The following is a 14,122-nucleotide window of genomic DNA, read 5'->3' on the forward strand; positions in this document are numbered from 1 at the left end:
TGTATGTACATCATTTTGGGGAGGGTAGAGATTGAGGGAGGAAGAGACAGCAGTTTGTCTTTCGAGTTTCAATAAAGTTTCAAAAATCCTGCCTAAGTTATATATTTTTTTTGGCCTTTCCCTTTTGATGTGACAATAAACTGTAATGCGGCTGTCGTTTGTGCGAACCGATATTCAGCAGAATAGATCTGAGCACTTTCAGAAAAAGAAGCGTTCGGTTCTGTCATAGATTTTAGAATGAAGAACACGCTTTCACCTTTGATGCTGTCAAGCACCTGGGCCAGCGAGGCTGGCGGCTGGCGAATTCCACCAGCAAGCAGACGCATTGCTGCGCAGGACCCCGCGAACCAGGGTGCGCTCCACCCAACCCAGGAAGGCACCCCGGGGTCCCGCCCGGCACGCTTCCGGGAGCCTTATTGGCCGGCCTTCCGCCCGCCATCTCTATCAGCCCCAGGGATTTGGCACGGGAGGTAGGTGGCTCCCTTTCGGCCACTCATTGGTCAAATCCTAATGGAGGTACGGCACTCTGCGAGTCTCTATTGGTCCCTAGGCTCCAAAATGGGCGGGGAAAAAACAGACCCACAGGGCTCTAGGAGGGAAGCGCGGAATGCGCCGGCGCGTAGTCGGGGACGCCGGGCCGAGGCTTTGCTAGGGAACTGACTGTTATCGCCCCGCCCCCTCGGAGCTTTTTGTCCTGTTAACTGTCGGAGTGGCGGGGGTTCTGGCGCCGGGCGACATGCCGGTGCGCTTCAAGGTGAGGCTGGGGTCCCCGGGCCGGAATGTGGCTGGGGAGAGCCACGGCGGGGGAGGTGTGGAGCGCCGAGGTCAAGCTGCTTTTCTGCGCTGCAGCCCTCTGCCCGGCGGAAGCTGCCAGCCCCAGGGCCTGCTCGAGGGGCCCTAGAATCTGCCCGCCGCCTCTTAACCTAGTTCCCTCTCCGCTCACTCACATTTGCAGGTTGCCGTGTGTCGAAGAGTCAGATGGTGCGAGACAGATTTACTTAGGGGGACTCACGAGGAGTGGAGATGGGAGGAGGTCCCTTTGCGAAGAGAACTAAAGGCGACTTCAGATGGGGACAACTGTGGCCCATTTAGCTTAGCATTTAACCCCCCATTACCTTTAACACTTTAGTGTATGTGGCTTTTAAAGGCTTGAGAAATGGGTTCTTAGTAAAGACAGCGTATAAAGAAATACACATTTTTCATCGTTGTGCATTCTTAGGGTATGTTAAAAGTTCCAGGTAGCTGGTAGCTGTCAGGGACTAGCACCCTGCAATTTAACAGGTGACCACAGCGTCCCACATCTCCTGACTCATTTATCTTAAAGGCGTGTATTCAGAATGGAAGGGGAGTTTGCCTTTTGTTGACTTTATCAAATAGCAAAAGGTCCTAGGCATAGTACATAATATTGTGTACTCGGTGAAAACCTGGGATAAATCTAGAATGATGAGAATTTAGATTGTCGCGAGTTATCCGACAAGAACTCATGCTTTGGAATCAGATAATCAGTGAAAGGGTAACCTCTGAGACTGGAATTCCTGGTAGCATCTGCCTCAAGTGGTGTTGTGGATTAAAGGATATAACACGTGTGAACTGCTTAGCACAGGGCTGGGTGAATATTAGCTCTTATTAAGGAGCTCGTCTGTGTTTAATTTTCAGTCTTAAGTCTCTTTTGGGAGGTTCAGAAATTATTTTTCACTGATGTCTGCTTTAAAACATCATTCATTAATTGGACTGTACTCAAAGTGTACTTTGCATTACAGGGGCTGAGTGAATACCAGAGGAACTTCCTGTGGAAAAAGTCTTATTTGTCAGAGTCTTGTAATTCCTCCGTGGGGCGAAAGTACCCATGGGCTGGACTTAGATCAGATCAATTAGGTAAGTTGAGCAGGCTAATAGCCGTTCTAACCTGGGCTAAGTTTATAACTTGGGCCAAGCCGTTATAACTTGGGCTAAGTAAACCTTGGGCTAAGTTTACTAAATGATATATTAAAAGTTCAGCTGGCCTGGTTGATTTATTCATTTATTAATCAAATATTTATTGAAGGTTTACTATGAGCCAGGACTATTCCCAGCACCTGGTGTGGCAGTCCAGGTTTCACTAATGGAGGCCTCCATCACAACTGTTTCGGTACTGACTGAGTGGTTAAGTTAAATATTAAAAGCTGAAAAAAGCCAGTGCCCTTACACAAAGGCTAGGATGTCACAAAAGCCCATCAAGAGTATTGCCTAGGCCTTTCCTGGGCCGTAAAGCATGACAAAATAAGGAATTCTTAACAGGATCCATTTAGGATTAAACAGGTTTTACTGGGGGTCTGCAGAAACTCCCCAGGCCTCCACAAACAAATTTATTGGTGGTCTGAAGGAACTCCTCAAACCTCCGTGATTCAGCAGGAGACAAGATAAGGGTAATCAGCCCAGCACCTAGACCCATTTAGATTAAGTAAATTTACTGATGCTCCAGAAGAAGGTCTTCAGGACTCAGACCTTAGTTATAGATTAAAAGAAGTTAATCACTTATATCCTTAGATGAATGCACACTTACACGTAGACATACAGCTTAGAAGGTATATAAGCTCTGAAAAACTTTGTAATTTGGGGTTCGTCTGGCGATAATTTGCAGGCCTTCTCCCCGTAACTGGTTATAGAAATAAAAACTCTCTTTCTCCCTAGTTCATCTGCATCTCGTTATTGGCCGAGAGAAATAGCAGCCCGACCCTCAGTTTGGTCTGGGAACACTAGGGATATAGCCCTGAACCAAAGTCCCTTAACTGTGGAGAGAAACAGTAAGCAAGTCACTCAATAATTAAGGGAATTTCAGGTTTTTATATAAAATTGTAGGGAAGTGTGATAACATGCGGGAGGGGTGGATTGGAGGGAAAATGATTTAGATTAGATGGTTGGGAAAGGCTGTTTTTGAGGAGGTGATATTTGAGCTGAGACCTGAAAGCTGAGGGGACAGTGCTGGGGAAGCGTGCTCCCAAGGTCTTGAGAAATGGAAGCTTAGGGAGATTAGGTCGCTGCCCCAGCTTTACAGCTAGTAAGTGGCAGAACCATGATTTGAAATCAAGTCTGTTTTGTGCAAAGCATGTAATTTCAGAGGTCATGTTCTTGTTATCACACATGCCTCATCCCTGTGTCCCAGGGAAGTCAGAGTCCTGGGCCAGAGTTTCCCAGAGGGTGATAGAACAGAAAGGAGACAGACTGACCTCATTATACCTGCTTGTTTAATTCTTCCTTACTAGTATATTAGATCTCTGAGAGTAGGGCTCTGTCTTATTCACCACCTTGTTCCTACCCAGTACCTAACACAGGCCTTGGAACATTCTATTGCTTCTTGAAACTAATTTTTGAATGAATGAATAAGCCTAAATTTGAATCCACAATAGCTGTGCGATGTTGGGCAAATTGAGCTTGTTTCACCAAGTGAGATTTTAGGAAGCCTGTTGCATAGGATTGCTGGGAGGGTTTAAATGAGATGTTGCCTATTAAGGGCCTGGTTTGAGTACACAGATCAGTGCTTAGTGCCCCACATATGATGTGTGGGAGTATGGCATGTAAGTCACATAAATGTTAGATGTTTGAAGCCAGGAAAAGACTTATGGGTAGGGTACCAAGCCTGGGAAGTTAGTAAGACGAGGAGGTATTTTAAGAATTAGGTTTAGAGAACAAAGGGAAGAGTGGGCAAGAGTGAGTGTCTCTTTTAGGGTTCCTCTGAAGCATCATGATCTGACCCAGCGTCAGACTTCAGAGACTGGGTGTCCCTGCTTCTCCGGCAGGGTGCTAGGAAAATCCCTCTGCTGATAATCCTCTTTTTACAAATGACCAGAAATTCCACATATTTGAGCCTCCATTAGATTAAGAATCCAAATAAATCTCTGTTTAAGCACAGATATCCCACCCTGCTGAGCGCCTACAGGGCTATTATGACACTGGAAAATACATTAAACTGGGTAGTTGTCCAATAACATTTCAGCTTACATCAGCTGCATTTGAGGGGAAGGTGATGAAATGAGACCATGAGAGCAAAGCCACCTTAGAGCATGGTGTATAATGAAGGAAGTAATGGACTAGGGGAGGAAGTTAGTGGGGAATTTTAGGTCATGGGGAGGGACTGAGCAAGAATTCCAGAATGCTCAGAATGGGAGGTGGGAGGTTAGCAAAAAACAACAGCAGTGTTACCCAGGATGGCTGTCCCTTCTTTTAGAGTAGTGTATTTTTACCTTGGGGATTTGCTGGTGCTGGGAGACAACGGCAGATCACTTGAGAATCTTCTTTATTTTGCTCTTCTACCAAAAACCTGCCTCTGTGTTAAAGCAGAGAGGAGTGTAATTGGTGATCTTCAAGCTTTTTTGCTTTTATACTTCCTAGAAAAATTTAGAAAAACATTGTGCCTCGTCACACATTTCTAAATTGCTATTTTTATAATAAATTTTTATGAATAGTTTTGAATGATAGAATTTCTGGTATATTGCATAGTGCTTATATATTTTACATATATTTTGTAAAAACTCTGGAACTGCCAATTTAGCCCATTCAATTTATGGAAGATGTTTATCATACAATTGGCAAAGTCAGTATTCATTGGCAAACCAACCGGACAAATTAGAATTATTTTCTGTGAGAAAAAGTCTGTTTATTTTTAATTAAGATAAATATGTTATATGCATATATACATTTCACATGACATCCCTCTCATATCTGAATTTTAATTCTAAGAAGGTAGATGGAAAATCCATGGAGCTATATGAAATAAGATGCTGTTGCTTTGTTATTTCTAATCTCTGCCTGCTTTGCTTTGCTGTCAAATATTATCCCTCAGGGATATGCTTTCTTGAATTGTCCCTTTGTTTGGCTCCCTACCCCTGAGGTTTTGTTCTACCTTGGGGGGATGCACTGGAGTAAGTTTCAGGCTGATTAAGAGGTGTGTCTTTCTTCTGTAAAGTGGGAAAAGGGAAATTATGAAAGGGGCGGTGGGAAATGGAACTGCAGATGGCAGATGCAGCTCTCAGGCAGATAGATCAGCATCAGGCAAGAGAGCACATACGGAGTTGAGGATCTGGAAAATGATTCCCTTAAGCTGTCCACTTCTGTTTACCCTCCTGAAACATCTTTGTGTGCCTCCAGACAGATATCCACCCAGGGTGAAGACCTGTGGTCTAGGGAAGCCTTTTAAAAGGATAAGGACCCAGGGTGACATGGCCAAGACATCTACAACAGAGGCTAAGGAGCCCTGGGTTTTACCTCATGCCCAATTTTCTTTCCACCTTCCCTTTCCATTCTGGTCTTAATCTCCCTTCTCCACCCTGCAACCGTCTTAAAGAATGGCCCTAAACTAGGGCAGTCTCTCAGTGGCTGTCATTCTGCAGAGCTGCTCTTACCTCCATAGAAGGTTAAGTTTTTGGACATTTGCTTTCCATACAGAAATATAGAGAAATTGTATCTTAGCTGTTGTTAAAAGGGCTTATTCTTTTTTAATTCTCAGGAAATCAAGGCAGATGTAGAACCAAGATCCAGCACAGTGACATCTCATCCCTTCTCATCTTGGTCCGCTCCACATAAGAGAAGCTTTGTGAAAAGTTCCAAATTTTGACAGTACCAGGGCCCATTGTTCTGTTAAGTAGCACAGGAAAGTAATTAGAAACGAGGCAGCGTGTACTACTGCCTGGCCTGCCAGGTCTATCACGTTGCAATTCTAGTGACTTTTGTTAGGATAACTGGAACATTTTGTGACCCCACCCCCCGATTTTTAATTTTTTGTTATGGTCAAATTTTTAATGCTTTTCAAAGCAAAATTAAATATTTTATGTTGAAAAGCTGTACTTTTAAAATCCTATAATCTGAAGGATATTGTGTGTATATATAGGTACGTATATCTGAACTAAAGTTTAAATTTCATTTCTCCTCCACAAGTGTTCTTAAAAGTTGTCTTTGTAACTTTTTGCTTTAGTAGCTACTATTTTTGTGTACTGTGTTTTGTAGGGATCACGAAAGAGCCAAGTTTTATTTCAAAAAGAAGAGTCCCTTACCATGACCCACAGATTTCAAAATCTCTGGAGTGGAATGGAGCTATCTCAGAGAGCAATGTGGTTGGGTCACCAGAACCAGAAGCCCTGGAAACACCAAAATCACAAGAAGCAGAACAAAAGGATGTTACTCAAGAAAGAGTTCACTCACTAGAAGCTTCCAGGGTTCCCAAAAGAACCAGATCTCACTCTGCAGACTCCAGAGCTGAAGGGGCTTCAGATGTGGAAAATAATGAGGGTGTAACAAACCATACACCAGTTAATGAAAATGTGGAACTGGAACATTCTACCAAGGTTCTTTCAGAAAATGTAGATAATGGGGTAGGCATATTCACTGCATTTCTTTTCAAAAGCATAGAATTCTTTGTTGGTTTCGTCGTCATTTCTGTAATATTACATTTTGTGTTTCAGAATTTTCCATTGTTGTTTTCTTGTCTAATGTCTATAAGAATAGTTGATAACAGGCTGTTGACTTTAGTTATTGTGAATTAGTTCTATTCTGACTACTCGCTATTTTGTAGTAGTTACACTATGATATCTGTTTATTGGATGGACCTCCTGTGTCTGGATTTTATTCATCATATATTAGCACCTGAGTCCTAAGGGAGAGATCAAGTTGAGACAGAGAAGGGAAGTAGGCCCTTACTTCTGGCAGGGTGCTGAGCTGACTTCTACCTAGCCCCTTTTCAGTTTCTTATCGTGTACAAGAAGACAAACAGAAACTCAATTGATGAAATGCAAAAGGAAGGAGAGCTCTGGCTGTCTCTCAGAGATCTTGCATTTCTGCTCTCTTATGTCACAGCTGGCCTGCAGCAGGTCCCTGTGAGCACATAAGCAGAGGCTGCAGGAACTTGCCTGGGGATCTTTATGCCTTCCACATTTCTTTCTCCATTCTCTTCCACTGCTCTTCTCTGGTTCATGTCCACCGCTGACTGGGACCCTGAAGAGGCATTTCAGAGTGTTGGAGAAGAATCTGTAGCTTGTTGAAAAAGCTGGGGGTGAAAGGGAACAAGGAAGGTGATGTGTGAGTCTGGCAGGCAGGAGAAGGGGTGTTCATAGAAGCAGTGTGCAGATGAGGCAAAGTGCTGGGACTTTTTGGTAATAGATTTAATTATGAATGATTAATAGGAAAGGACTGAGAGTATTTTATTTTTCCTAGGATGCCTAATAGTCCTTTGATAGAAAGGAATTTTAAAGGAATTTTAAATAGTTTGACAGTTGAAAAAAGATACTATTTATAAGTTGAAGAAAGTTTGCTGTACCACAATACGCATGTAGTTAATTTTGTACTGTAGTTTTAACATTTTGTTAAGAGGATAGATTTCGTGTTATGCATTTTTTACCACAATTTTTTAAAAGTTTGAATAGAAATTTTTAATGTCTTTGAGTGGATTTTTTTTTTTGAACAGTTGGATAGACTTCTGCGTAAGAAAGCTGGATTGACTGTTGTTCCTTCATATAATGCCTTGAGAAATTCTGAATATCAAAGGCAGTTTGTTTGGAAGACTTCTAAAGAAACTGCTCCAGCTTTTGCAGCCAATCAGGTAGTTTAATGGATGTAATACATTTCTGAGTACCATTATCTTACTTAGTAATGTAGATTTACATAGAATTAAGAGTTGAAAGAAATTAAGTACTTAAGTAGCCTGGAGGTAGGTTCTAGAAAACCAAAATGAGAGTTTTGCTAAAATCATCCTGTTACTTATGATTTATGGTAGTAATATTATACTGTCCTAGGCTTCTGATGATCATTGTTGCCAGATGCAGCACATATACTAAATATGAGACAGGGTAATGAAAACTTGGGGAACTGGTAAGTTTTTTGCATGCTACAAGATTTTTTTACTTGTTAAAAAATTATTAAATTGATTTTATTCTAAAATGTTGTATTTTGTTGACTAATATATTGCATGTTTCCTGTATTCTAAGAAAGGCATAACTGCTTTGAGTATTTAATAAATACAAAATATGTTGACAGTAACACAAGATACATAATTTTGTCCTTGTATCAGACAAATAGTAATAGGCATTGTCAGTATAACTATATTTGTAAAATTCAAAAGCTGTAATGATGTGGTATTAGATTTCATTATATGCCTGCACAATTTTAGTATTGAGATACCATTACTAATAGATAGTCTGTTGTTTTATTACCTTCATCCTTTAGGCAGTTCTTAGGCTTTAAACTCTCATTTATGTTCTTAACAGTACTTCTAGGCATAGACAGGAAATACCTCCACTTGGAATATCCCCAGAGACCTGTAATGGCTTAGTCTGTTTTTTCTTCTGGTCTTTGTGTTTTTCTTTATAAATACACACACTTTCACACACCCTCACATTCATTTTCTCTTGTACGTCAACATTCACTTGTGTACAGCCCTAAGAACTGACAGGATAGTTAGATTCAGCAAGACAATAACATCTAGTCATCTTACGTTAAGATAAAAAAACGCCAGTGATCCTATAAATTGTGGCAGCTTTGGGCTTAATTATTATTCAATTTTTAAAATACCTTTGAAATTTATATAACATTTTAAGAACCTGTGAAGTAACAAAGTGATAAATACCCTTTATTAGCCTAGTAAATAGGATCAGTACTTCTTTTGCTTGCCTACAGTTTTTTTGGAGATTAAGTGTACCTAAAACATTACTTACAACCTGAAAATTGTAATTATTCAGTTTTTTATAGAGTATTTGACCTTTAAAATAGAGCTGATTCAAATCAAAGCCCTATCATCGTCAAATAGGGCTTTTACATGTCAGTGAAAGCGTTGTGTAGAAACGTTACTTTTATAAGAGAAATCACTAGCAATATATTCACCAGTAGTTTTACTGCTTTCTTTAATAAGTGTTTCACATACTTTTTTTAGAAGGAAATGCTCATGGTTAGTTCAAAGCATATTGAATTCAGAGTCTATGGATTGAAGAGCTTTGAGACAGCTTTCAATGCTTGTTGATAGGAAACCTCTAAAAAGGTTGTTCATTTCTATTTTATCAGACACCTGCTTTCCGAAAGGATGTCTTATATTAATATGTAAAGGAGTCAGAACAGTTTTTGGCAGGAAAGTCCTTGAGGTTATATTTTACTAAAAAAGATAAACTGTTTAGATCTGATCTGTATGAAGATGTACTATTCAGCATTACAAAGCAGTGATATAACTTGTTTGAGTTCCCTATCTTTTCCATTTGCTTTCCTTGTAATCAGTGGTAATATGCTGTGAAATAGAAACCATATTATGAAGTAGTAATAGAAGTGTAGTAATTGCTCAGAACATTTTCTTTGCCTTAATAAAATAACGCTGAAAATAAGCCAAGGGAAGAAAAGCTAAACAGATTGAACGTATTGGGTATTCAAAAATGTCAAGAATTTTCTATTAAGGCAGGAAGAAAAAGAATCATGTCAGGGAGGAAGAAAAAAACCTGTAGAACTGACAACAGAGTTGCCTTAAAGCTAATGTCTATGTCATATGAAAATATGCCAATGTTTATTTTGGTTATAAGCTATATTTTGATTACAAAACTATTATTCAAAACATAGTAATGAGTATATAAAGTTGACCTTTGGATGTTAATAATATATATGAAATGAAATTAAAATTATATATAACTTTGCTATTTTTTTGTCCTGCAATTCAACTTTGTTTTGTTAAGTAATTGAAGACCAAAGTTCTGCATATTTAGTCAACAAAACTAAACTAAAATAATTTTTGTTTTAAGGTTTTCCACAATAAAAGCCAGTTTGTTCCACCATTCAAAGGTAACACAATCATCCATGAAACTGAATACAAAAGAAATTTCAAGGGTTTATCTCCAGTGAAAGAACCAAAATTAAGAAATGATTTGAGAGAAAACAGAAATCTTGAAACAGTGTCTCCTGAAAAGAAGGTATTCATCAACTTTTAACCTTACAAAACAAAATCCCCATTATTTTAGATTCTCCCAATTTTCATTTACTTACTACCACCTGGGAGTTTTTGGTTTTCACTACTTCATTAATTCATTTGTTCATCAAATGTTCATTGAGCCAGCTACTAGGAGCAGACACGGGTTGGTACTGAGAATACAAGGCTGGCAAATAGCCCCAAGCAGCTCTTGGGCTAGTGGGGAGACAGACATAAATTAAAATGATACAGCGTGATGAGTGCTTAACAATATAAGAGGTAAGTCTAATAAGTTTAATATCAAAGTCAAGTAAGTTTAATATCAAATGACGATTTACAGTAACCTCCAAGGGTAACAGTAGTGATAGAAATACTTTAAGTTATGGAAATTAAACACATACATACTCACATGTGTTTTATTTTTATTTATTTTTTCCGAGACAGAGTCTCGGTCTGTCGCCCAGGCTGGAGTGCAGTGGCACGATCTCGGCTCACTGCAACCTCTGCCTCTGGGTTCAAGCAATTCTCCTGCCTCAGCCTCCTGAGTAGCTGGGACTACAGGTGCATGCCACCATGCCCGGCTAATTTTTGTATTTTTAGTAGAGACGGGGTTTCACTATGTTGGCCAGGCTGGTCTCAAACTACTAGCCTCAGGCCAGTCTCAAACTACTAGCCTCAGGTGATCCGCCCGCCTTGGCGTCCCAAAGTGCTGGGATTACAGGCGTGAGCCACCACACGCAGCCATCACATGTATTTTAAACCAAAGCTTTAGCATGCCAAATTATAGCCAGTATAATTCACATGGTTTACCTCAGAATATACAAACAACTGCTTCTGTGTGATATTACAGCCATTTAATTTGCAGAACCAGGCTAACATGATTATAAATTACAGGTAATTGGGGTATAAATACTATTTTTGAATCTCCTGGAATGTTGATACCTGATACTTTATGGGTCCCAAAAATAGAAAGTATGTAACTACAAGTAAATATGACTAAAAGTAAAATGATTTATACACACACATATATATTAGGCCTGTGATATTATTGGAGAAAAAAAGGATTGTTATTCAGTAAAGCGATTTGGTAACTAATTCATCAGGATCTTATGTTTAATTACTGTAACGCAATTGTAAATTTAGAATATCAAATTCAGTATGTGATAACATTATTTAGATATATATTCATTAACTTAAAATTTTTCTTCCTTAGCCAAAGATCTAAAATCTTTATTGTTAGAAAATGAAACTATATCCTCAGCTAAACTTCAAAAATAACTAACCAAATGTACTAAAAATTTCAAAACTTCTTCGTTGATTTCTTATGATTTTTGTTTTCTTTAGTATCTAAAGCTTCTAAAAATAGAAATGTCATTAAATATTCAAGTCTAACTTTATAACATGCATGTTGTCACTTTAATGTGTAACATCTTAAGCATAAAAAGCTTAAATTATTTCCATTTCAGAGTAATAAAATAGACAATCCTTTAAAATTGGAAGCAGAGATGGAATTAAAAGACTTACACCAGCCTAAAAAGAAGCTTACTCCTTGGAAACATCAAAGGCTTGGGTATGTATTTTAATAGGAAAATATGGTATTTCAATGATTAACATGGTGAAATATTTACTTTCGTTTCATTTCTATTAGGAAGGTGAATTCCGAATATAAAGCAAAATTTCTGAGCCCAGCTCAGTATCTGTATAAAGCTGGGGCTTGGACACGTGTGAAGGGAAACATGCCAAATCAGGTGAGTGTACATGAGCTCAATAAGCCTACATGTTCTTTCAGCCTCTGTTAACACTTTAATTTCACAATGAGTTCCTTTTGGTAATAGAGACCACAATTTAAAGAAGTGTGATACAATAATAGCACTAATAGTACCAGGAACTTATGTATTAGGATGTAAATTGTCATTGTTTTTTTTGTTAATGCCACTGGCTCTTCAGAAATTAATATTTATTGAGGTCTTTTAAGTTAAAGCTTTTTAGCATCAAACATTTGATTGTGTTAATAGATTCAATTTATAGAATTGTATCATTATAGATTTGATTATTTCATAACCTCCAGACCTCCATTCTCTCAACTGAAGATTAATTTTCAAGATTAAATAATTTATCTGATAGTGATGCCCATTGTCAATGTGTGCTATTACAGTTTGTAGGCAAAAGAAAGGTGAAGTTTGTGTTAGAGGTGTGAGCTACAGTTTTGGGGTACTCTAACATGGGAGAAACTCTGGGGATCTGAAGATAGGTTTGAAGGGAAGGGTAATTCTAGAGTTGAGAATTGTTACTTTAGTACTAGCTTCTTATACTCAAAGGATAGAGAATGGAACCTTTTTGTTATTGTATTAATTAGCATCTTTCAAATCATATCTTGACTTTTTTTTGCCTTTTCTGTGAGAACAAGCTAAATTAAAATGTTTCTGTTTAGACATTAGTAAACATCCCACTTCCCCCTGTCATTGTAAACAGAAGGATAATTTGGATGGGGAATGAGTCTTTTATTTAGCTCATTACTTAAAACCATGGCCCCCAGTTATATGTAATCAGCCTCTGGGGGAAGGGGCTGGTGCTCAGTGCTCTGAGCTGCTGGTTCTTTGAGCTGCAGCTCCCAGACATATGTCCTGGCGACTGTCATGCTGTCTGCATATTGTTTCAGGAGGTCACTTGATTCCTTCCACCGTGGCCACTCTTCTGCTTTCTACTTCTCTATTTGAGCATAGCTTGAAGACAGCACAGGCAAAGTAAAAGACAAAGCTCAAAGCCGTCCCGAGTATTATCTGGGGCAATGTTCATATATTCACCTTAGTGAAATCAAGTTAAAACTAGAAGCATCGAAAGCACCCATGATGGAAGAAAGGCAGTGAGTCAGCTAAACTCTTGAGCAGTTTATGACCATTCCAAGTCTTGGCAAAGATCTCCCTGACTGAGGAGTCTGATAGTGGGAGTGAGGAAAAGCAGGACAGAGGCAGAACAGTGTGTGGCCGGTAAATCGATGTCAGCCGCTGGCCTGTTGTGTTTAGGCATGACACTAGGTTGAGGTTATGAGAAACTCTTTGTTTTGGAAGACTGTGTTTTCTCTGAGATTTCTACACTTGATCTTAGCCAAAAGGTCGAGCAGTGATTTCTTTAAACTAAGATGAGTTTAGTCATCAGAACTAACATCTAATTAAGAAGATTGTTAAAACTGAAGTCATAGTAAGATGAGATTCCTTATCCTGCCTTGATGGAAGAGAACATTGTTGTTGTCAATTTAAGATAGACTTTTCAAGGTTTCCTATTATGATATCTTGGTAATGCTGCTTTTTTTGCTTATTAAATACTATAATGGTGGTTGTAAATATTTAAATTAGTGGTATAGTTTGCCTTAATTTCTTTGAGAAAAATAATTCAAAAAGTAAATTGAAGTTGGAAAAGAATAAGAATTTTTAGCTAAGAAGTCAGTGATCATTGATGATAACAGTTTTAGTTGACCAGGTTATAGACATTTAATATGGGCCATGTTTTACTTATATTTCTTGGAAGTCATTTACTATAGGCATCTGATTATGAGGTTCCTAAATATAAGGTACAGTACTCCTTCATTTTCCCACTCCTAACATTTCAGGAAGGAGTGTATTCACACTCCTCAAATGCACTCAGGCATAAGTGACTTTGTTGTTGGAATATTAACTCACTTTTTGAGTCACATTAGTTTTCGAGTCCATATATCATCTTCATTTCTTTCTATGTTTGAGATACACTTTTTGAATCTGTTTATAGTCTAGTCACTGGAAATTCTATGCTAAGTCCCAGTTACCTCTCATAGAGCATTAGGGTGGTTGGTTTTATTTGCCCAGTCGTTGTATATTTGTCATCTCTATTATAATAACCACTTGACTATTGCTTTCTAAAATGCTCACTTAAGGGATTGTTTCTTAATAGTCAGCAATTAGAATTTTTTAGGTTCTATCCTCAGAATAACTACTTAATCTATGTTAAACTTCTTTTTTTCTTAATTGTTAGGTAATCTTTTCATCATCGATTGGTTGAGGTGATTTTATTCTAATGTGTCTTCCACAAATAGGACTGTGTTTCAAGATAAAGTCCTGCATTTGAGAGATGTCCTATAATTTGACAGACATTGTAAAGACTAGGTATAAAGTGACCCCTCATTTTGGGGGGATGGTTTTTGGGTAAAAAGGGTTTTTATCCCCAGTTTCTTGAGTTTGAATTTTC

At 38.6% G+C, this 14,122-nt stretch overlaps 1 protein-coding gene across 8 annotated transcripts in view; it reads left to right on the forward strand.

The window, feature by feature from the left end:
• The first annotated feature begins 565 nt into the window (after positions 1 to 565).
• Positions 566 to 14,122, forward strand: part of MDM1 (Mdm1 nuclear protein) — a 37,662-nt gene continuing 24,105 nt past the window's right edge. For 2 of the 8 annotated variants that reach the window (XM_030820030.1, XM_003259779.3), the window contains exons 1-7: positions 599 to 754; positions 1,761 to 1,875; positions 5,980 to 6,344; positions 7,433 to 7,567; positions 9,741 to 9,908; positions 11,371 to 11,474; positions 11,553 to 11,652. In XM_030820030.1, the coding sequence (XP_030675890.1) occupies positions 737 to 754; positions 1,761 to 1,875; positions 5,980 to 6,344; positions 7,433 to 7,567; positions 9,741 to 9,908; positions 11,371 to 11,474; positions 11,553 to 11,652 (1,005 nt within the window). In that variant the 5' untranslated portion in view covers positions 599 to 736. Of the gene's footprint in view, positions 755 to 1,760; positions 1,876 to 5,482; positions 8,005 to 9,740; positions 9,909 to 11,370; positions 11,475 to 11,552; positions 11,653 to 14,122 lie in introns of those variants that run through there. The other 6 variants (XM_030820026.1, XM_030820025.1, XM_030820027.1 and 3 more) reach the window with 5 other exon arrangements.

Source organism: Nomascus leucogenys, chromosome 10 (genome assembly GCF_006542625.1).
Source record: "Nomascus leucogenys isolate Asia chromosome 10, Asia_NLE_v1, whole genome shotgun sequence".
NCBI classification, from domain to species: Eukaryota; Metazoa; Chordata; class Mammalia; order Primates; family Hylobatidae; genus Nomascus; species Nomascus leucogenys.